At 42.1% G+C, this 24902-nt stretch overlaps 1 protein-coding gene across 1 annotated transcript in view; it reads right to left on the reverse strand.

Annotated features, from left to right (window-relative positions):
• Window positions 1–6504: 6504 nt before the first annotated feature.
• The window catches only part of SARAF (store-operated calcium entry associated regulatory factor), a 58151-nt gene continuing 39753 nt past the window's right edge, over window positions 6505–24902 (reverse strand). The window contains exons 4-6 of the mRNA XM_030194506.1: window positions 22859–23006; window positions 12781–12902; window positions 6505–6968 (exon numbers count right to left, since the gene is read on the reverse strand). Of these exons, the coding sequence (XP_030050366.1) occupies window positions 6943–6968; window positions 12781–12902; window positions 22859–23006 (296 nt within the window). The 3' untranslated portion in view covers window positions 6505–6942. The remainder of the gene's footprint in view (window positions 6969–12780; window positions 12903–22858; window positions 23007–24902) is intronic.

Genomic DNA, 24902 nt, shown 5'->3' on the forward strand with positions numbered 1-24902 from the left:
CAAGCCACCCCCCTAAAAAAAACAACAAAAACCCAAAAAAGACCTTGTTTAGAAAAAGAAATTTTTAACTTTCATATGTTCCTATTAATTGGAGATTTCAAATGGTATTCCCAATACCCAACTGCACTTGACAGTTGCTAATTACTGTAGTTCATCACTGTCCTAATATGAAAATGCCTAGACTTTAAAATGAGTAAGCGGAAGCTTTTCAGAGAATCAGGGATGGAGAAAATCTCAGGCAGCTAAAATTCAATTGCTGGTGCCTGTTCTGTGACCCTGCCAACCAACTGGAATGATTTACAACTAGGCCTCAAGTGGGTCCCACTCTAGCCCAAACAAACTGAGCCATGGAAGAGGGTCAGAAATACTATGCTAGAGCTAGACCAACAAGTTAGACAGGCAAAGGAAGAAGCTGGAGGGAGAAAGGAGGCTGTTGTGAGAGGGACTGAAAAAGAGAAAGGGGAAAAAGATTCTCCTAAAAATTAAGGGGCCCTTTTATAAAGTGTCAGTAGCCCAATGCGGGCTTATAGCATGCTAAATTGGAACTATCACTGGCTCAACAAGACTGCCAGTGGTAGTTCTGGGTAAAGTGTGCGCCATTTCTGGCACGCCACTGAAAAATGTTTTTCTAACGCGGCAGTAATCAGGCATCGCCGCATGCTACCTGGTTACTGCGGCAACCCTTACTGCCATTTCAATGGGTGGCGGTAAGTGCTCCCTGTTGCATGGTCACACAGTAAGTTATCTTGCTACACAGACATTTGGGGGGGGGGGGGGGAGAGGGCTTTTTACCTGTTGCAGTAAAAAGGGCCCTAGCACGTGGGAAAAATGCCCCCCCCCCCCCCACTACTGCAGGGCCCTTTTCCCCCGCGGCTTGGTAAAAGGACCCCTAAAACTGCAACATAAAAATAGTCAAATGAGCAAAAAAGAAAAAGAAATCCCACACACTACTGGAGTCTACTTTCCAGGTCTTGCAGGCATATCAGTGGATCAGAATAAAAATTGATGTCAGAATCCAATAGGATTCCCTGTAAATTTGGTGCTAAATGCTTCTTAAGTACATGGTAAAATAAGGGACCAGAACAGCTTTACAATTTTACTGCTAGTTTTATTATTGTCCACAATAGAAATGTTTTTAGCCCCAAACCTGCTGAAGACATCTGAACTACTTTTAATGGGATTTCCATTTAGAAAACTTTCCCATGTACCCTTATCTGTAATGTTTGACCACAATGAGGAATGCCATGCTGTGCAAATCTCCCATGGGTTAGTTCCAGATCTGTACTGTGTATCACTTACTGCTAGCAGGCTGCTCCACTGTGTCATGGCTTGTTCAGGAAAAGAATCTACCAAGCCTCTAATTTTAACAACAGTGAATGAGCACTTTCCTCCCTCTCTGCTCTAGGTCTAAACTCCAGTCCTTGAGAGGCAGAGGTCTGTCAACATAATTTTAAAGTTTTATTTATTAGGATTTATTAACCACCTTTATGAAGCGATTCACCCAAGCAGGTACAGCTTGACAAACTTAGAGCCCTGCTTACAAAGGCACAGTATCGTTTTTAGCACGTGCTAAACATTAGCATGTGCTGTGTAGATGCCCATAATATTCCTATGGGTGTCTAGACAGTGTGCGCCAATTTTTAGCACATGGTAAAAAAGCTAGCGTACTTTTGTAAACAGGGCCCTTACAGTTTTATGTTTCAACATTTTTATTGATGACACACAACAGACTTGAATAAATTGTCAACATCCTTTCATGCATCAGAAGTGAATTTGAAAACATTTCTGCCATCAATCTTGTGTTTTAACAATTTTCTCCCATCCCACCTAAACCACTTTCCTCCCCTCCTCGGATATGTTATAACGTAGCCTATCAACATGAAGTGCGTTGATACATGGTTAATATAACAAATAGACAAACCTTATTAACAGAGCCATAACTTGTCCCTAATCTTCTTAACCCAGAACTCTTCTTCCCCCCTCCCCCAAGCGTTGCTCAAAGCTCCAAATTCCCTTCATTTATTCCATGGGGGCCTATTCAAAATATGACTTCTCGCCCTCGGTGAAATGGTATTTATATAGGCCCCCCCCCCCCCCATACTGCTAGGAACCTCCGTTGCCTTCCCGGCGACAGACCTGCCCCTCTAGATTCCCAAGCCAACAACTCGTGAAGTCTATTCCGCAAATTATTGAAGACTCATCTCTTTGATAAAATTTATTGAAAGGATCGAAACACATGAAGTCCACACACACTGTTAGTAATGCATCAACACATTCTCTTCTGAATTCTTATCCCCCTTATTTATACCTTTACTTACAGAAAAATGTTATACCGAATGCTCTCCTACTATTGTTCTGTTGCCCTATCAGTTTCCCGTTGTTTCTTTCCATTGTTCCGTTGTCTTTCCCATTGTTCGATTCCCTCAACGATACTCTGACTTTGTCTTCGCATAACTCCTCACAATGTAATCCATAACCGAGTTGTAACAAATTGTATTTCCATCATTCACAATGTATTGTAAGCCACACTGAACCCGCAAATAGGTGGGAAAATGTGGGATACAAATGCAATAAATAAATATTCCTCCAGTGCAAAAAAGGTGGGTGGGCAATCCAGAGTCCAATGAAGGAGAATGCATTTTTTTTGCCCTTACAGTTTTAACAGTACAGAAATAATAAAATGACAATATCATAAATATAAAATCAGAGAATCCTAGTAATAGGACTAACATGAAATACACACATTTAAAAGCACTATAATCAATTATATAAATATGAAATATCTGCAAGTTATAAAATGAAACATTTCTGCAAAATGCATGACTACAAAAAGAGAAGGGAAAAGTTAATACATGTTTGGAGGAAACTACATGGTACTGTTTGGCAACAACTGCAAAAACAAAAGGATCTAACTTGATTAAAAAGATGGCATATAATATAGCAAAATGTATCTGAGAAAGAATAAGGGCCCTGTGTACTATGGTGCGCTAGTGTTTTTAGCACACCATAGTACACAGGTAGGCTCATTTTCAAAGCACTTAGACTTACAAAGTTCCATAGGTTACTATGGAACTTTGTAAGTCTAAGTGCTTTGAAAATACACTTCAGGGTGTGCTTCTAACAGAGCTTAGTAAACAGGGCCCTAAGTGTTTTATGTTTTAATGTACTTTTTCTCTAATGGTTGATTTGTTTTAAATTGGGGATTTTCATTTAAAAAAAGAAAAAAGTTTTGGTGGCTTAAAAGTGTGGCCATCAATTCTTGTTGCAGACCCTTACTCCCCCCCCCAAACTCTCCTTTTTTCCCTATTCTTCTTTTGCTCTCTTCCTCATTTGCCTTGCCCTCTCTTTCCTCAACTGCTGCTCCTCTTTCCACTCAGGAACCATCCTTTATCTGTTATGTGCTTCTCTCCTGCTGGCCCATAGGGACAGATTTTTGCTATAGTGTACGTCAGGTGCTAGCCCAACATAACCATACAAAAATGTCTTTATGGTTACTTTTGAAAGAAATGCTGCTTGAAATATATTAGAAACTTACATATGCTGAATATCATATTTAAGAACAAGATTTTATCAACTGACTGATGTGGGAAATGGTGGAATGTTACTTAACCCTCTATTGCATCAGGTACAAACTTAGATTGTCAACCTACGGATAGAAAAATACCAATTGTACCTGACTGTACATCACTTTGATAGCCGTCAGACTTGCAGGGGTATATAAGAAAAAAAATTTTTTTTAAACGTCCGATAGTGGTGGATAGTGAAAATGATACATTGTGCAAGTGTATGAGTTAATAGGGTAAGGGGAGGAGGTTAGAGATCTACTGGCATTTGTACATTAAGGCAGTGGGTTCCCAAACCTGACCCCTGGGAACCACCAGTCAGTCAGGTGTGGAATCTGGTGAATGAATGGTTAATTTTAGTCTATAATATTTAAGGAAAAATAACCCTCATTTGATAGTAGAAAAAGCTGAGACTGACTCTCTCTTATCAGCCTTTTCCCTGATCCCAGAAAGGCCTTAAGCTATGTAGATTGATTACTCTTGGGGGTTTAAAAGACCCCAGGTGCCAACTGCATACCTAGAAGATTAAGCATGCCTAATTAACAATGTTTCTTTTTAACTCCTAAGTTTCAATTGACTTGTTTATCCTATATAATAATTCTCACCTCCAACATTCTGAGGCTACCTGGAACTGTGGATCATGTTGGAGTAGATAATAGTGATGTCACACAACCCACACCAGATTGGCCAGTAGAAGGGAGAGGGCGGAGCCAAGATACAGGGAGCAGCGAATCAGCACAACACAGGGAATGCACAGCAGCAGGAATAGATGCCTCTCTCACACAGTCACTCTCTCAAACAGACACACTCAGAGGAAAACCTTGCTAGTGCCCGTTTCCTTTCAAACAGAAACGGGCCTTTTTTTACTAGTAGTAAAGAAAATACAATATTTCATAGTCCTGGAATTAACCATCTGTATTCTGTCTAATGCTTTTCTTTGTATTTTGTTATTCCTTGAATAGACTGGATTCATTACCTCATCTGTGGGTTAGAATATAAAAAATGTATCCATTTTGAATCTTAGTTTAGAAGAGACTAATGTCTTTGTTACTCCCTTCTCCTTGTTAACAAGCTATCCAGATCTGAAATAAATGACTGATTTCACTGACCATTTATAGATTTGGATTTATTTATAGAAATGCTATTTCGACACAGGTTTTTATGATATCCAAAAAGCATATTTATGAAAGAGTTTTGCATGCAGTGGAGGAGGTGAAATCTCCCTCATGAATATTCACTGTGGATATCCTGAAAACCTGAGTGGTTGGGAAGCCCCCAGGATAGGTTTGGGAACCACTGCATCAAGGGATGAATGGTCAGGTCAAGTGAGGCAATGTCAAGTTAGAAAAGTTGAAAAAGAATGAAAGTAAAAGTAGATTTCCAACCAACCTGTGAAGAGACAGAGCTGCAGCAAGTAGCAGAACTTAAAAGGGGCAGAAGCCAACATATACACAAAGGGGAGTTCTGCTCAAGATTTGTTTGCTATAACCCAGGAGGTATTTTTTTAACAATTAAACACAAAACAAAAAAAAACCCAAAAATGTAAGAAAGGACTACAGCAGTTATCAGAATTTCAAATGGTTTCAAATTTATTCTAGAGAAAAGAGAATCACCTGCTGTTAAATCTCTCATTGTGCCACATTCCCATTCCTGCAGACCAACAGTGTTTCTCACAAAGCATCCAGAAACTTGCCAAGGACAAAATCCTTAAAACGGCTTCATCAGTTAATGAAAATGCCACAAGAGAGTTTCATTTATTAATTTATAACTGCATTTAGGCCAGTGCTGATAACATCAAAGTCACAGTCAATTAGAATTATATTAGTTAAATTAGCTAAAAGAAATTGTGCTTTTAAACCAGAGATAGAAAAGCTTCTATGTGGGTGATCAAATCTGACTGCCTGGAGGTACAATAACTGTAGTAAACTGAAGTGATCAGGGTCAAATTAGGGTGAAGGCCAAACGTGGACTGGGAACTGACCTTATTGAAAATTGCAGGCCTTTTTCTATAGGGCAGGGGCGTAGCTAAGGGTGGGCCTGGGTGGGCCTAGGCCCACCCAATCTCGGCTCAGGCCCACCCAGTTTAAGCGCTGAAAAGTGCACAGCTGAGCAGCCACTGCCTTTCTGCCTCGCAGCAGCGCCAGCCTGCTCAGCCACCTCCCACCTGCTTTTTAGTCTCTCGGGCGGCACTGGTAGCTGTAGTGAGAAGTGACGCTCCATGATGCAAGCCAAGCGCTGCGCGGTTTTGAACACATCTGCCACTTCCTGTGGGTCTGGGCTGAGGTTGCGGAAACGAGGAGCTGGGCGCAGTGAACAAACCAACACGTGTCTGGGTAGCACCGGTCGCTGGTCTACACTGCGAAAGAGAGCTCTGTCTGTCCGCACTGAGGGCTTGATGAGGTGCGGCCCAAAGCGGAACAGCATGCCGGCTTCAGTCTGCAGATCCGACGCGCTGCTCTGAAGTCTCCTGTACCGCTCAGACGCAGTACTTCCCAACCGGCACTTTGAAATCTGTGGCGCGGAGCAGGCACGCGGCCAAGGATGAAGACTTCCTTGGAAGGGACTACTGTCCACAATCACTTCTGTTTGACTTCAGCGCTCGCTCCTTTGGAGGGACTCTTTCAATCATCATCATCACAGCAGCAGTAGCACTCCCCGTGGCCCCCAACACACAGGTACAGGAGCCATGTGCAACTGCAAGGAGCAGTTGCCCAGCAGGTAACATTTTTTTAATTTTTTTTAACGTGTCATGTAATTGTACTCAAAGTTCTGGCTGGTGGTGGTGGACTTCTGGGTGGGGTAAGCACTTCACTGCCTACAGGGCAAAAAAGGTATATTTAATGGTTACATATACCCTTTTTTTGCCCTAGGCAGTGAAGAGCCCACTCATTCCCAGAAGCCCACCACCAGGCACCAGCCAGCATTTTGATTTCTCTTGTAATCAAAATGATGGCTCTGGTGGTGGGTTTTTGGGTGGGGGGTGGATTCTTTACTGCCTAGGGGGGAAAAAGTATATTTAATCATTAAATATATATCCCTTTTGCCTTAGGCAATGAAAAGCCCATCCCCACCTAGAAATTCACAAACAATAAATTTTAATAATGTCCAGGACTCATATATAGTGCCCACCCATATTCGCTCTGGGCCCACCCAAAATGCCAGGCCTGGCTACGCCACTGCTATAGGGTACAAATGAGAAAGCACAGATAAATTTATAAATTTTACATATGCATTTTGTTCATTTACTTTAAAGTAGCTCCTTAAACGGCCTGTGTTCCATGATTAATATAGATATTTTTAGAACATATGAAACATCAGCAAAATTAAACTAAAACAAATTTCATCGGTTAAGTTTTAAAACAGATTTTCCTTTGACACATTATCTTCTTCTTGTACCACCAAATCCTGCAAAGAACAAAAGATTACATTAAATTGGGCAATGAAGAATTTTTCCCACTGCTACATTTGATAACTAAGTTCATCATTCTTTGTAGAATCTTTCTATTGCACCCTGTTATCTGAAATACTTACCTGCAAAGACATGATCAAGTTGGCTTCCTCAGTATTTGAGACTCACAGTTTTAGTCAAATTAGTTCCTTATCACAGCTCCAGAAATATACCTTTTTAAAAAAGTTTTGGATTTTACCTTTATTCTACTAGTGACTGTAATTAGTTGAAGCTGAGATTTGCCTCATGTTTTCCCTTCATCATCCAAGCTTATCTAAACCTTTTGGTTAGAATTTTCAATTTCTGGCCTGGACTGACTTTTTGGATGAATGGAGAGTTCTGAGTTAGTGGATCTGAAGTGCCCAGCTTGTTGATCTCAGTCTTGACTTTCCAAAACAGTCCTAAAAATACTTCAAGCCGCCCCTCCAGATACTCACCAGGCAAAATAAGGTTACACAGACAAGAAGCAAAGGGCAACATGGCTGAACACAACTTAACCAAAGGAGGCTTCTGTGCCAAGGAAGATCATAAAGAGAAGGGAGATACCTGTAATAACTGGACTAAAGCAAGTTAGGAAGGGGTACAATAAAGGGGGAAACCTCAGGTAACTGTGAATGAAGATTCATGACGCTAGACCTTGAGCATTCATTCACAATTACCTGTTGCTAATTTAGCTTGAATTATGTTTATTGATGACAAAAATTACAACAGCAAAACCAAGATAACATTTTATGGTCATCAATTTTTAAAAACATAATACCCTCCCTACCCCACAACATTCCCACTATATCCGTCCAAAAGTCCAATCAAATTAGAAAGGTCTGGGTTCTTATGACCTCAGAAAAATACATGAGCAAAAAAGAAAAAGAAATCTCACACACAACTACTGGAGCCTACTTTCCAGGTCTTGCAGGCATTTCAGTGGATCAGAATATAAATGAATGTCAGAATCCACTAGGATTCCCTGTAAAATTGGTGTTGAATGCTTCTTAAGTACATGGTAAAATAAGGGACCAGAACTGCTTTACAATTTTACGTTTTATTATTGTTCACAATACAAATGCTTTTAGCCTAAACCGGCCGAAGACATCTGAACTACTTTTAATGAAAACTTAATTTAGAAAACATTCCCATGTACTCTATCTGCAATGTCTGACCACAAAGAGAAATGCCAAGCTGCACAAATCTCCCATGGGTTAGTTCCAGATCTGTACTGTATATGGACCCATGCATGGTCCAGCATTTTACCTTCTCCCCCCTCCTTCATAAAGTCCAGTATTTACCTTCTCTTCACCCCCCTCTCAAATAGTCCAGCATCTCTCCCCACGGTCCCCTCTCCAGCCAGTGACCAGACATCCCCCCTTGTCACTCTTAACTTCTCCCAGTGTACCTTTTTAAAAGTTTTCTTGTCTAGCGATCGACAGCAGCGAGCTGTAATTCATACAGCCTGCTCATGCCAAGCCTCAGAGCCTTTGCTGTCTACATTGATCTTTGATACTGAACGCAGGCACTTTCTGTGAAGCAAGAGAAGAGAAAGAAACAAGGGCTGCTGGGATCTGAAGTCAAGTCCCCCTCTCTGAAGACCAAATTGCAGAGCAGAAAAGATGAAAGTGTGCAGCAGCAGTGGAGCTGGGTCATTTGGTGCCTGCCACAGAATGGTGCTTAAGTGCTACCAGGGACTGGTTTGGGGTACATATATCACAAATTATTCCACTCCTCTAGGTGACACATCTTTTGGGTACATATTCAGTAGGTGGAAGTTGGTACAGTTTATGGGGCTGATGCAGAAAGCTGTGCACCAAATCTCAGCACAGTTTTGTAAAACATGCATAATTTTTTTTCCTACGTGATGCAGCAGAATATGCAAATAAGCTGCATGCAAAAAACTGTGTGGTAATGTGTACCGGTTGGTTGTAGACCTAATTAAATAGATTAATCTTGCAAAGTAAGACCTAGAATACATCTGATCCTGATCTATGGGTATAGCTGATTAACAATGATTCTCTGATTATACTGCCAATACGGTACTGCCAACAGTGAGAGAAGCTTGATGAACAAGTTTAAGGAATGAATACTCATTGTGGACATCCTGAAAACCTAACTGGCTGGGGGTTCCTCAGGAAAGGTTTGGGAACTACTGGTTTAGAGAGATCAGGCAGAAATTAAAGTGCTAGAACGTTAAGTACTTCTGGCTGTTCCCATGTGGACTACCCTAGTGGTTAGGGTGGTGGACTTTGGTCCTGGGGAACTGAGGAACTGAGTTTGATTCCCACTTCAGGCACAGGCAGCTCCTTGTGACTCTGGGCAAGTCACTTAACCCTCCATTGCCCCATGTAAGCTGCATTGAGCCTGCCATGAGTGGGAAAGTGCAGGGTACAAATGTAACAAAAATAAAATAGATACTATTTGAGATTCTACATGGAATGTTGCTACTATTGGAGATTCTACATGGAATGTTGCTATTCCACTAGCAACATTCCATGTAGAAGGCTGCGCAGGCTTCTGTTTCTGTGAGTCTGACGTCCTGCACGTACGTGCAGGACGTCAGACTCACAGAAGCAGAAGCCTGCGCGGCCACATTGGTGATCTGCAAATAGTAGCAACAGTGGAGGAGTGGCCTAGTGGTTAGGGTGGTGGACTTTGGTCCTGGGGAACTGAGGAACTGAGTTTGATTCCCACTTCAGGCACAGGCAGCTCCTTGTGACTCTGGGCAAGTCACTTAACCCTCCATTGCCCCATGTAAGCTGCATTGAGCCTGCCATGAGTGGGAAAGTGCAGGGTACAAATGTAACAAAAATAAAATAGATACTATTGGAGATTCTACATGGAATGTTGCTATTCCACTAGCAACATTCCATGTAGAAGGCTGCGCAGGCTTCTGTTTCTGTGAGTCTGACGTCCTGCACGTACGTGCAGGACGTCAGACTCACAGAAGCAGAAGCCTGCGCGGCCACATTGGTGATCTGCAAATAGTAGCAACAGTGGAGGAGTGGCCTAGTGGTTAGGGTGGTGGACTTTGGTCCTGGGGAACTGAGTTCGATTCCCACTTCAGGCACAGGCAGCTCCTTGTGACTCTGGGCAAGTCACTTAACCCTCCATTGCCCCATGTAAGCTGCTTTGAGCCTGCCATGAGTGGGAAAGTGCGGGGTACAAATGTAACAAAAAACAAAAAAAATCAGTGGGGCAGAACTGAAGGTACAGACTGTGGATGGAGTACTATAAGCTCTGAAGAAGGCGCGCATCACAAGTTTGCCAGAGCCCACCGAGCAACAGGTTGCAAGAATCTCTCAGTCAAATGAGAAAGTGTAAGGAGAGGCGGCAAAAGACTGCAGCGTAATGCTGAATTGTCTGTCCAAATGTAAAAGGGCTCAAGGCAATTTAAGACAGTACCAGAGAAACAGAAAATGTGTGTTCCCCTGCAGTGTGCAAATTATAAAGAGGCAATGTAAATTTTAAAAACTGGCATATTCCACTCACTATATTAAAAATAAATAAAATAAAATGAGACCACGTGATACAGAGAGCAGCAAGGACATGGTCTTGTTCCACTTCGGGGGCCCTCACACAATCAGCCTACATCAGCAGTAAACTAGCACTTTTTGGAGTGCCGTGAGTACTTACGACTTGATAACATCTTTATGGACAGATGTATAGCAAAGCCTCCTCACAGCATGGCAGCTAAAGGAATGAAAAGGATAAAGAAAAAAACAAGCAGCAAGAGACTTCTGGTGACACCATGAACCTTAGCAGATGCTGAAAGGCTCTGCTCTGCTCCCTACTCTGTGAATTACCTTGAAAGCTCTCATGGAACCCCCTTCCTGAACTTGAATTTCATTGATTATAGCTACCTGAAAACCTGGGTGACTTTCAGCCTTATTTTTGAAAGTGATGGGCGCCCATATTTCGACCCAAAACGGGAGATGGGCGCCTTTTTCCGGTGGGCGCCCAAATCGGTATAATCGAAAGCCGATTTTGGGCGCCTCCAACTGCAATCTGTCGCGGGAACGAACAAAGTGTTTTACGTTGTCCTCCAAATGCACTGCCCCTTCCAGACATGCTGGTCAGAGAATAGTAAGAAGTACGGGTATTAATGACCATGTGGAAGCTCTACATAGTTGGACAACCAGCGTTGTCATGGTTCTGACTCCATGTGTTTTTATTTGTTGCAACCCTCCTAGTCCACAGCAATACAATATGTATTTTGTTAGCCAATTTGATAAAATGTGTTTAGCTATTACTATTCCTATCTGTTAGTCAATGGATATGAAATGTTAAATGGACTGATAATGTGCCATTTTCATACAACAGGTCAGCACTCATTATCCAGAGTGTGCAGGGCCTCTTCAGCTTTGTGGGCATGCAGCTTTGGAAAAAGCATAGGAAGTACAGCTGGTTGATACATCCTTTCCTAGAAACCAGTAGGAAAAAATGCTAAGAGCTCTCAGTCCCTATTAGCAAATGGATGCTTGTATGGAGAATTGCTTCATGATCCTGTGCTAGCTGGTAGATACTCTGCTAGGCATATGAGTGCACCACCTGACAGCCGACGCACATGAGGAAACCAAATTTGATGAGGCCACGATATGGTTATGAATCTAACGTATAACAGAAACTTGTCCTCTCTTATTTTCTGTAAGATTCTGTATATTAGAGAAATGGATGGGATAGGCAGAAAGGTGCTCTTTTTCCCCAGTGTATGCTGAACATATCCAACACTAATCTGTACTGGCTTGATATCTGAAGCGGAATTGTGCAAGTTTTTTGTTGACTTTTGATACAAAGAAATCTACTTAGGGACACTACAGTTTTAAGATGTGCTGCACTATTTAATTGTCTAAAGAGCATCGGTAAGGATGCAGGCAGGGACTGTGCTTGGTTGCATTCACATTTTGAGGTCCCAGAAGGTACCTGTTTGTTAAAAGAAGCATCTGCCCAAGAGATGGCTCTGTTCCAGATCATTAGTGCTTCCTTGCAGAGGAAGAAAGATCCCGACCCTCCTCCCCATCTCCGTTTCTTCATATAAAACACTAATTTTAAGATTCTTTGTTCTATCTACCATCATGTGAATGAATGCCGAGAAGGGAACCTACAGAAAATGAAGGAAAAACAGGGAGGGAGGAAGGAAGAGCAAGAGAGAAAATGTATACTCTGTACCATAATTATAACAGATGAAAGAAAGCAATTGTGTCTGGGTGATAGCACAGACAAAAATGGAATAAGGGGACTTGTGATGTAATGATTACGCAGAAGTTCTGAATATGCTCAGAAAAAAAAAAATCCAGCTTTTTTTTTTTTTTTTGGAGTTCTGCAAGAACCCAGATCAGCGCTATTGGATGACATCCTCCACTTGTACAGCTGAGTCATCCTGCCTGTTGACTGATAACTAATGATGAGAGAGGCAAACAGAACGCTGCTTTGTTTGGAGGGTCCAAAACAACCCATTGTAAGGTCCCACCCCCAGCTCTCCAGTTACCAATGCTGTGTTGGATAAACTATTAGTAGGACCAGGGCCCAAGTAACACATCCCACTCCACATTTCTTCTATTTTTAATTACAGGAAGCCACTGCAAGACTGGAAGAAAAAAACGTATATATTGGAAACCATGCATATTTATTCTGGAATGAGGAGAAAAGTCTGCCAGTATGGCAGCCATTTAAAATATTCTGGCTAAAGGGAAAATGAAATATACATCCAAGAATGACAACTTTCTGTTCTGTGTAACTGTGTTCTCACAAGTCTGCAGAAACAGTAAACATCCTGTGCCTTACCTGAAGCTGTCCTGGTTCCTGAACTTTCTTGTCGCCTGGGAACATCTGAATATCCTTGCATTGGTGGGGGATAGGCAGAATTAGTCCATGTGTTGAAAGATGGAGAATGATACGGCTGTGACCTGAAAAAAAAATGTTGTGTTAAAAAAGGAATTTGCTTAACTGTTAGTTTGGTTTTTCAGAGTTCTCATACAGTGTGATGGATGAGTTTGCTTCCATTGCTTTGTGGACAAGAAAAAAACCCCCAAAACATTCCAGAACCAGTGACACCATCACTGGCCCTGGACTCTCAGTCTGCTTTGTTTGTCTCCTCAAGGGAAGACAAAACTTATGTATCTGGGAAAACAAAGAGGATGAAGAGATCCAATTCACCAGATGAATCCAAACTTTGAGAGTGCATTTCTTTGTTAAATATCAGAATCTTATAAATCTTCATAGAACCCTCAGTACTGTTGCAATTTTGTCTATGTGAACATCAGTAGCACCACCATGAACAGCACAAGTTTAGTTACTGTGGTAATGTTTGTTTTCAGCATACCCCATTGCTCCTTTTTAATTTAAGAAAATTAAGGAGAAATGACAAGTTTTGCACAACAGCACCAGTTTATGATGAAATTAAGTCCATGTTTATAACATTATTCCTAAGGTGTTTATTTCATAAAGGTTCTCGAAAAAGCTGGTTTTAAACACAGAAAGAGCTTTTATTTAAAAACACCACCACCACACATGCAGACAAAAAAGTGTGCCTAAATGTGTCTCCTTTTAAGCAATTAGGACACATGCATTCCTGGGGTTTAGTTTGGGCGCAGCAGGGTCAGAGTTGCAAGGCACACACAGAGTTCATGTACAGATTTACATCTCTTTCAGAGCAGGTGTAAAATGTGTCCATGGGCATGTGTGCATACTTGGGGCTGGTTCTGGGAGCCTATTTTATAAAAGGCACAAAGGTGCCTATGTTATTCTTATAAAATTCAGTGATGTGAAAAACTTTTTGTTGCCCCTCCCCTCCCCAATTTGCCCTATTGTGGCATGTATGTCACACTGAATGGTTTCTGATCTTTAAATAAAATGTAGTGCTGTGGGAACCTGAGTAAAAACATAACACAATTTTTACATTATTACATCATTTATGGAACTGTTATCCAATACCCATAGCGCCCATGTGAAAAAGTAGCTGTCTCCTAAATAACTGATTGCAACACCTGTAGCAGCAATAATTGCAACCAACTGCTTCCTACAATTCCATCTCTATTGGATTCAAGTCAGGACTTTTACTAGGCCAGTCCAAAACTTTAATTTTGTTTCTCCTCAGAATTCAGATGTAGACTTGCTTTTGTGTTTTGGATCATCGTCTTGCTGAATAACCTAATTATGCTTCAGATTTGGCTCACAGACAGATGTAGGGACATTCTTAAGAATTTTCTGGTAAGTGCAGAATTTGTGGTGCCTTCAATAATGGCAAGTTTTCCAGGTACTGAGGCAGCAAAGCATCCCCACATCATCCCACTACCACCACGTGTGTCTGTTGGTATGATGTTCTTATTGTGAAATACTGTATTTGCTTTATGCTAGGCATAAAGAGACCCGTGTTACCCAAAGAGTTACACTTTGAACGTCTGATCACAGGACATTATCCCTAAAGGTTTGAGAATCATCCAGGTGTGTTTAGCAAATGTGAGATGGGCATTAATGTTACTGTTTAATAGCAGTAGTTTTTGCCTTGCTACTCTCCCATGAATCCTATTTTTGTGCCAGCTCTTATTGTGAAGTTATGATCACCAACCTTAGCTGAGGCTGGAGAGGTCTGTAGTTCTCTGGAGGTTGTTCTGGGAAGTTTTGTGACTTCACAAAAATAGAGATGTATAGACTCAGTTACACTACCATGAACTACATAAATGCAACACGAGACAGGTATAAAAGCCTTTTGCTTAATCTTAATTTGCACTGGAGGAAAAGAGACCTCAGACACTCTGTTCTCAAATATTGTAAGCTTGAGACATAAGTTATATAAAACAGTCATTAGAAAAACCTCCAAAATTTGTTATAATTATAATCACCATACAAATAGAAACATGACGGCACATAAGGGCCAAATGTCCCATCCAGTCTGCCCATCCTCAGTAACTACTAACTCTTCCTTTCCTAAGGGATCCCACATGTCTGTCCCACACTTTCTTAAATTCTGACACAGACCTCGTCTCCACGACTTTCACCAGGAGGCCATTCCACGCATCCACCACCTTTTCCGTGAAAGAGCATTTACTTAGATTCCTCCTAAGTCTATTTCCTCTTAATGTCATCTTATGCCCCCTCATTCCAGAGTTTTCCTTCATTTGAAAAAGGCTCACCTCCTGTATATTAATGCCACTGAGGTATTTAAATATATCTCTCCTATCCCCTCTTCTGCCTCTCTTCCAGCGTATACATGTTGAGGTTCATAAGTCTGTTCCTGTATTTTTTATGACCAAGACTGCTTACCAATTTTGTAGCCGCTCTCTGGACCAACTTCATCCTTGTTTATATCCTTCTGTAAGTGCGGTCTCCAGAATTACACACAGTACTCTAAATGTGGCCTCACCAGAGACTTATACAAGGGCACTATCACCTCTTTTTTTTCCAGCTGGTCATCCCTCTCCTTATGCAGCCAAGCATACTTCTGGCTTTGACCATCGCTTTTTCTGTTTGGAGACCTTAAGGTCTATGCATGCCACCCAATACATATCTTTTAGTCAAGGAAAAAAACACAATAGGGCCACTGCTTCACTCAGACTTCGGCATGGGTTGAGACATCATGCGACACTGCTGACCCTTAAAACTTTTTCTTAGCAGCTGCCTACCTATTTACTCAACAAACAATTGTGCCTGTGCTCTGTCGAGCATCAAAATATAACAAAATATTTAAACACACATGAATACAAGTGTATTGCTTCTTCAGCTTATTGAGAGTGGAGTAGTCTCATATATAACACACGATAAAGATTATTTGATTTTTCACCCAATGACTGGGTGTATTATCTGTGTGTATTGTCTAATCATTGACTTAACCTCCACCATATGGTGGAGGTTAAGTCAATGATTAGACAATACACACAGATAATACACCCAGTCATTGGGTGAAAAATCAAATAATCTTTATCGTGTGTTATATATGAGACTACTCCACTCTCAATAAGCTGAAGAAGCAATACACTTGTATTCATGTGTGTTTAAATATTTTGTTACCTATTTACTCAGCCATGGTTTGAATATGATTCACGTTGCCAGCTGTGTCATATCATGCCACAACCCCTGATGAAGCCAGAGTGAAATGGTGGACCTACAAGGCATATATTTACACATACTCATTTTAAAAGGGTCATTGAGGTGATATAATGGCAATGTGGGTACTGGATAATTTTATTCCGTAAATAAATAATAGGGGAAATCACTGTAGGCTTAACATGGGTACCTTTTGGGACTTCTAATGTAGTCATTCTGTTATAAAATTATCTTCTAAAAGGCCAATATTCAGCTGGACGTGAGTGAAGAAAATCAACCAGACACCTTTATCAAATTACCTTTATCCAGATAGCAGTGGCCCAAAGAACTTTGGCAAACTAGCGAAGAATGGTTAAAAATTAACTACGCCCAAAAGCACTCCAAGCAATACCTTTCGTTGACAAAGTTAATTTAGTGCAAGCTATGATTAGCCTATACAAAATCTGGCCAGTCAGTTGGAGATATATATTAAATGTCAAGGTTTGTCTAGTTAACTCCCAAATTATCAATCCATTAAAGTACTTAAAATACCTTTCTGTAGCAAATGATCATTTTATTGTTTTTTAATTTTTAAAAGAGGAAGACAAGCAATTATCTGGAAAGCCTAAGAGAAGTTGGGAAAGTAGTCAGGAAAACAAAGAAGCCAAACAGAAGGAAAATAGACAATACAGTAAAATGGGGTCCAAGACTTTTTTTTTTTAATGTTAGTGACAGGAGGAAGTACAAAAATAGCATGGTGAGACTCAAAGGTGAAGGACAGGAGTAAGTAGAGGGTGACGAAGTTAAAGCAGAACTCCTTCAGAAATATTTCTGTTCTCTGTTAACATAACACCAGATGTAGGGCCACAGAAAACCAAAGTAGGAATGGAAATGAGGTAGACCTTGAACAATATTCTGAAGACTGTATCCATTTCAGTGAAACTGTACTAGAACTGCTGTTTTCTTTTAGTGTTTCTGTTAACATAGCCCTCCATTCACCAAAACCTTTTTTTTTTGTTCGTTTCAGGTGAAACCAAAATCAGCTGCTCCTAATCAGCACTGCACCCCCTCTTCCTCCCCACACAGGAGCAACTCCTCTCCCAGTCCCCTTCCTCCCCATGCCTACCTTGCAAGCACTGGTGGTTCAGTTTGGGCAGGAGCAATCCCCACTCACTTCTGCCCCTGCCAACACCGCTGTCTAAATGGCTGTGCAATTTCAAGTGGCAGTCACACAATACTGCCACCAGAAGCTGCAGCAACCATTTTGAAAATGGAGACGGTATGGATAAGCAATCTCTCCTACCCATGCTGGCTCCAATCTCAAAATGTCTTCTGGGACCTCTGGCAGCAGTCTCATGAGACTGCCACTTGAAGTCTTGGCAGTCATTTTGACAATGGAGCTGGCAGGGGCAAGAGTAAGCGAGGATTGTTCCTGCCTCAACTACATTACTGGACCACCAACGCTTGTAGGGTAGGGGTGAAGGGAGCAGGGGCTGTACCAATTTCAGGGAAACCAAAATTGATTTCAGGGGCACCAAAACAACACCAAATTCGAATTTCGGGCATTAAAACCAAAACCAAAATTCGGTCGGCCTCTATTCTTTAGTTTATTAAGTAGATAAAAGATTTCCAGAACATGAATTGCAAAAACGATCTGTGTATGATGGACTTGTTTTACAAGTCTATCCAATATGGATAATTTTACCTTTGGCCATCAACAGCCTAGTAGACTGACTAGCTGATACAACACTTGGTTTAGGAGAAATTAGTTCTTACATACTAATTTGCTTTCCTTTAGTCCCTCCGGACCGGCCCAGAATGTGACTGATGGGTTGTGCAGGCCTTCCAGCAGGTGGAGACTGAAAACTCTGACTCTAGATAGAGCCAATAAGAGCCCTGGCAAACTATAACTAGACCCAGTATTATTATACCAAAGCACAAGAAGTCAAAGAACCATATTCTGTGCAACCAGGAAACTTGAGAAGCCACGAAGGACATACTATCAAATGAGAATGTGCCTCTTGCTTAATGTGCTGAACGCTATAGTAAACATAATTGCTGCACATTTGTTGTCTTTCTTTTGTTTGTTCATTTATTTATGTAACAAACCTGCAAAGCAGCTTTACTAAAACCACAAACCAAAAAAAAAAAAAAAAAATTTGATCATCACTTCAAACACATAAGAACATAAGAGTAGCCATACTGGGTCAGACCAATGGTCCAGCTAGCCCAGTATCCTGTTTTCCAAACAGTGGCCAAGCCAGGTCACAGGTACCTGGCAGAAACACAGAAGGGAGGGATCTGGGCCGGTCTGGAGGGACTAAAGGAAAGCAAATTAGCAGGTAAGAACTAAATTTCTCCTTCCTTAGCATCCCTCCAGACTGGCCCAGAATGTGACTGATGGGAAATATCAAAGCAATACATTTATGGCAGGGACCCAAGCAATCCTGCCGCGAGAACATTTGCACCAAAAATAGCTTCCTGACATCTAACTGGTAATGCTTCGAAAAGGAATACAATGAAGACCATGTTGCTGCCTTATAAATCTCCAAAGGAGGCACTAAAAAGCGCTCTGCCCATGACACAGCCTGGCCTCTGGTAGAATGGGCTTTCACTTTTTCCGGTATAGGTTTCCCAGAAAGAAGATAAGCAGAAGCAATCATCTCTTTAAGCCACCTGGAAATGGTGGGTTTAGATGCTGCCAGTTCTTTCTGGGACCATCTAATCAACAGGAATAGATGAGTTATACGTCAAAAATCCCCTATAGTTTTCAAATAATGCTTCAGAACCCTCCTGACATTTAAACACCGCAAACGGCAGAGGAAGAACCGAGAACAGGCAAAACCACCAACCAAGTCATTTTAATAATGGTCTATGGACTTTTCCTTTAGGAAGCCGTCCAAACCTTTTTTAAACTCTGCTAAGCTAACCACCATTACCACATTCTCTGGCAACAATTTCCAGAGTTTAATTACACGTTGAGTGAAGAAACATTTTCTCAGATTCATTTTAAATGTACTACTTTGTAGTTTCATCGCATGCCCCCTAGTCCTAGTATTTTTGGAAAGAGTAAACAAACAATTCACGTCTACCCGTTCCACTCCACTCATTATTTTATAGACCTCTATCATTTCTCCCCTCAGCCGTCTTTTCTCCAAGCTGAAAAGCCCTAGCCGCTTCAGCCTTTCCTCATAGTGAAGTCATCCCCATCCCCTTTATCATTTTTGTCACCCTTTTCTGTACCTTTTCTAATTCCACTATACTTTTGAGATGCGGTGACCAGAATTGAACACAATATTTGAGGTGCGAACGAACCATGGACCGATACAAAGGCATTATAACATCCTCAGTTTTGTTTTCCATTCCTTTCCTAATAATGCCTAACATTCTATTTGCTTTCTTAGCCGCCGCAGCACACTGAGCAGAGGATTTCATCGTAACATCAACGATGACGCCTAGATCCCTGTCTTGGTCAGTGACTTCTAATGTGGAACCTTGCATTACATAGCTATAATTCGGGTTCCTCTTTCCCACATGCATCACTTTGTACTTGCTCACATTAAAAGTCATCTGCCATTTAGATGCCCACCTTGAGACGAGACCGACAGGGAAACTCCAGAAAGGCATCTGGAAGATGCCACGCAAATTCTAATGTGTGCCCGTCTCAAATAACCTCTAGCACCCACTGATCAGAGGTAATCTGGGCCCACCTCCAATAGAACTGTGTTAACCGAGCTCCCACAGGAATCAGAGGCTGGACCCGAAAACCTATTGGGCAGGAAGGGCTGTAGATGGGAAAGACTGTCCTGAATCTTTGCCTCCTCTGTGAACCGCTCGAAAGGGCCGATTTCTCTGAAAGAACTGTGACTGCTGAACCGCAGCCACTCTAACTGGCCTATACAGGCAAAAGTCCTGACCCCGACCAGCCATTGGGGCATGATCTGACATCCCAGGCCTGTCCTCAGTAAGATGAAGCACCATAGTATCCCCCAGATTGTGGACCAACTTATCTAACTCTTCTCCAAAGAGATAGGATCCCCGAAATGGGAACTTACTCAACTTTGACTTAGAAGCTGCGTCCGCGGACCAACCCCGCAGCCACAGCGAGCGCCTTGCAGCTACACCCAAGGCCATGGGCTTAGAAGAGGCTCTCAGCAAATCATACAACGTATCCACAAGAAGGTAGAACCCATTTCAATCTTAGCCACTTTGGCATATATCAAACCCAAATCATCCAAAGCTCTATCCAAAACGTTCTCAGACCAGCGGAAACAAGCTCAGGCTACCAAAGAACCACAGACAGCTGATTGAACCGCTAAAGTGGAGACATCAAACTGCTCTTTAGGAGAGCCTCTATACATCTATCCTGAATGACCTTAAGAGCCACGCATCCATCCATGGGGATCAATTCCTCTTAGTAACAGCAGAGACCACCACATCCACTACTGGGGGCTTGAGAAAGGACTTGTCTGAATCCGGAACTGGATAGAGACAAACCATAGACCTAGCGAGCCGGAAAGGAGAATCTGGCACATCCCACTGTGCCTGAATAACATCCCTGATATCCTGGTGCATAGGAAAAGTTTTACCTGGCTTTCTAATGCCCTTCTCCAGAAGATCCACCTTATGTCCTTCCACTGCAGCGGGAACCTCTTCCTCAAAATGCAAGGTACAGGAAACCAAAGAAATAAGCTCCTGTAAATCCTCTTTGTGAAAAATTCTGACCACCGAAGGAGTCTTCACTTGGTAAGAAATACTCCGCACCTGAATCCTCCGGACCGGGATCCTCAGAAAGCAAACCTTCGCCTAGATAGTCAGCACCTTTCAGAGGAGGCATCTCCTGATTTGGCTCTGATATTAGGTCTTCCTCTAGATCCCAGGATGCCATTGGACACTTTAGCTGAAACCACCTGTCTTTCGGAACACCCTCAAAGGGGAATCTGATTTCTGTAACAAGGCGGCCTTGTACATCTGAAGGTCAAACTCAGGAGGGAATCCCCCCTGCAGCAGCCCCCTGTGCACTGACAAAACTAACCGACAGAACTAACCCCAACTGCTCTGATGCCTGAAGTGGCTGAGAAGCAGGCCGCTCCTCCACCACAGATTGAGTAGGCAAAATGGCGGTGTTTCCTGCCAAAATGGCTGCTGGCGCCTTATTTGTACTGGCACCGGTATCATGCAGCGGCACGGACACCGAAGAGAGAATGGGGCGCAAAGAACCAGACTCTGTGGAAAACTACACAATGGTGTAGTATTTACAGACACCACTTGCTCCGAGGCACCACTGCTGATAAACCGCACAACAGCAGAGTTTCTCTGCTATCGCGCCTTTCCCTTGCAGTGCTGAAGCAGCTCTCCTGAAGCTTTTTTTTTTTTTTTTAAAGGAACCCCGATACCGATCGGAGCTACAATACCGCTACAACACAGGCTGAACTACAGCTGCCTTGCTCGTTTGCGCCTTATTTCTGTTCTGCTTTTCTCTTTTTTTTAAAATGCGGCTGCCTCTCACAGACCTCAAAACACTCTTCCCCCAAAGAAGTTGAGGGAAGCTCTCAGGGCACTGCAATTCCCAACGAACAGGGAAGTAAATGGGAGGGAGGGGGGAGAGACCCAGCCACCCAGGTTTGGCACCCCCAAGGCTTAAAGAGACCCCTGCGGGCCTCAGCCTCCAAGCAACAGACATCGGTGCACAGAATAACAAAGGCTAGTAAACAGAACTTAAAACACTGTCTAAAAATTCAACACGTCTCCTATTATTTTTAAACGAAGAAGAAATAGAGAAAGGAGAGAACAGACTAAAGAGCTCACCACCTTCCACCTGCTGGAGACCAATAAGTCTAGTTACAGTTAGCCAGGGCTCATATTGGCCCTCTCTAGAGTCAAAGTTTTCAGTCTCCACCTGCTGGAAGGCGTACACAACCTGTCAGTAACATTCTAGGCCGGTCTGGAGGGACGCTAAGGAAACAAAGAATAAACTTCATTTGGAAAGTAACCATGCAAACAATATTCAGCATTTAAGTTAATTATACCTGATAAGATAAAAATGTAAAGTAAACATGTTTGAGGATATAACTAGTTTTCATACAGCAACAGTATACTGAACTCTCTCTTTTACTGGATGTTTGTGGTACTTTTTAGGCTTCCAGTACTGACTGCAAAAGTGGATTAAGCTTGATGAATTCCATTAAAACTAAGATGAGAAACTGGCTAGAAGCTGAACACCTTCACAATGTAATGTGGATTAAAATATATCTATAGCCTGGAGAGTGTTTATAATTTGTGGAAATCAGAGAGAGAAGAGAAACAGTTTTCACACAGTAATTTGTAAGTACCCAGTTTTTCCTACATGTTTTCAGCAGAACTGTCAAGTCACTGATATGTCTTACTGTTTTTGTCAGCAACTGACAATCTTTCCCTCTCTTTCTCCATACAGTAATCTAGTCCCCCATCATACTGGTGAATTATCCTCTGCCTCAACACCTGCAAACAGTCAAGTATAATGCACAGCAATGAATATGATCCAAAGCTGTGTGCTACATGTTTACTGAAGTAGTAAATGGAAATTTTTTATTTTACACTCTTGTGGGGCCTGAATAGTTAAAATAAACATGCCACTTCAATGCGTTCTTTAATGAATTATCATATTGTGTAATAGCAAGTAATGTTCACAGAGAAATGTAACCAAAAACGTTTTTTATACAGTGTAAAAGTTTTGCTCACTGCAGTTTTGGCGCTTAGAGGAAACTATGATAACAGCTTATATCAGAGTAGTTGCCCCAGGTGGTAAATGGACAGACATGATACACCTTAAATATTTCCATTATTATGAGAAAATATTTACCTGCGGTTACCGAACAAATACCCTAACAGGCCTCCTGTTCCAATGCCAGTCCAAAATCCAGGTCCTGAGTTAACATTATGCCGAGGTCGTGTGAAAAAATCTCCAAAACTGGAACTGCCACCGAAACCGCCATAACCTGCTGATGCCCCTTCGTTAAAAAATAAAAATGTTACAGAACTATGATTATTTATCCAATAGGTTTTAATTCTAACATTTTAACGTCAAGAATTTGAGAAATTAGAAAAAAAAAACTAGCTACGAGGGTCAGTTTACAGTGGCACCACTTATGATGGCTGTACACTTGCCTCACCTGGACTCCCAGGTTCAGCCTCAGTCTTCACTTGTAGCACTTGTACTACCTCCCTCTTCCATTTCCCATAGTAGCACAGACACTGCATCAAACTCCACTGCTAATAGATATGTATCACAAGTTTAGAACTTGGTACAACTGTGGTCTACAATCAGACAGGATGTCTGTAAAGCAGGTGTGGGCAACCTTGGTCCAAGAGGGCCACAATCCAATCAGGTTTTTTGGATTTCCCTAATGAATATGTTTGAGATCTATCTGCAAACAATGGAGACAATGCATGCAAATAGACGTCATGCATATTCATTGGGGAAATCCTGAAAACCTTACTGGGTTGCAGCCCTTGAGGATCGAGGGCGCCCATCCCGCTGTAAAGTATGACCCAACTCCATCCTGCCTACAGTAATGCTAGCCCCTGCCAGCCAGAAAAGAAGAATCCCTAAGGAACTTTTACAGTGCTTATTTTCAAATATTCTATCATTCCATAATGTCTTGAATTCATATAACATGATCCTTTCCATACCTACACACTGTACAACAATGAAAACTATTTACTAGAAATTACTCCGAAAGACACAAAAGGAAGCCCCTTCTAATTAGGGCTCTTATGTATTCAGAATTAAAAGGGAAATGGGACTTGATATACCGCCTTTCTGAGGTTCTTGCAACTACATTCAAAGCGGTTTACATATATTCAGGTACTTATTTTGTACCAAGAGGAAAAAACCCCAACAGAACTCTTTTCCAGTCCAGACTGATGGATTGAGTCCTCCTATTAGCAGACAGAGGTAGAGATACTAAACTATTCCAGTGACATCACCACTAAAGGTTTGGTGCAGCCTGAAATGCTTCAGCCTGAGCCTTAGAGTGCACGAATGCTTCAAGGCTTAAAGCTTCACTTTCTCACACACACAAACTCATTCTCTGTCTCTCACATACACTCTCTCTCACACACACAGACTCACACACTCTCTCTCTCTGACATAAACACACACACACACTCTGTCTCTCTCTCTCTCTCTCACTCTCTCTCATACACACTCCATCTCTCACCCACACACTCTCTCTCAAACATACACACTCCAAGGAAAGGGGGGCATGGAACATGCTGGGGAGGAGAGGGAGGGGGCATGGAACTCGGAGGGAAGGGGGGGCCAAGAACTCGGAGGGAAGGAGAGAGAGGGAGGAGAGGAGAGAGAGGGAGAGGGAGGGAGGGGGCATGAACCTCGGACAGGAGGGGCCTGGAACTCGGAGCCCCCCCCCCCACACACACACACACACTGTCTCTCACATACACTCTCTCTCTCACACACACATACAGTCTGTCTCTCACACACTCTCTCTCTCTCTCTCTCTCTCTCTGACACAAACACACACACACACACACTCCGTCTGTCTCTCTCTCTCACACACACACACACTCTCTCTCTCTCTCTCAAACATACACACTCCGAGGAAAACCTTGCTAGCGCCCGTTTCATTTGTGTCAGAAATGGGCCTGTTTTACTAGTTGTTAAATAAAATAAGAAAAGCAAGCAGGCAGGATTAAAACACTTCTACTGAATACATTTCCCCCCCTCACTTAGCTATATAATTCTTTTCCTCTAAAAATGTCATACTTCCTAATCCACAAATACACTTTCCAACCAAAAGAAAGTTGAAAAGAATTACACAAAAGGAGTTGAGAAAGCTAAGATGCTTACCTGTAGCAGGTATTCTCCGAGGACAGCAGGCCTT

Source organism: Microcaecilia unicolor, chromosome 2 (genome assembly GCF_901765095.1).
Source record: "Microcaecilia unicolor chromosome 2, aMicUni1.1, whole genome shotgun sequence".
NCBI lineage: Eukaryota > Metazoa > Chordata > Amphibia > Gymnophiona > Siphonopidae > Microcaecilia > Microcaecilia unicolor.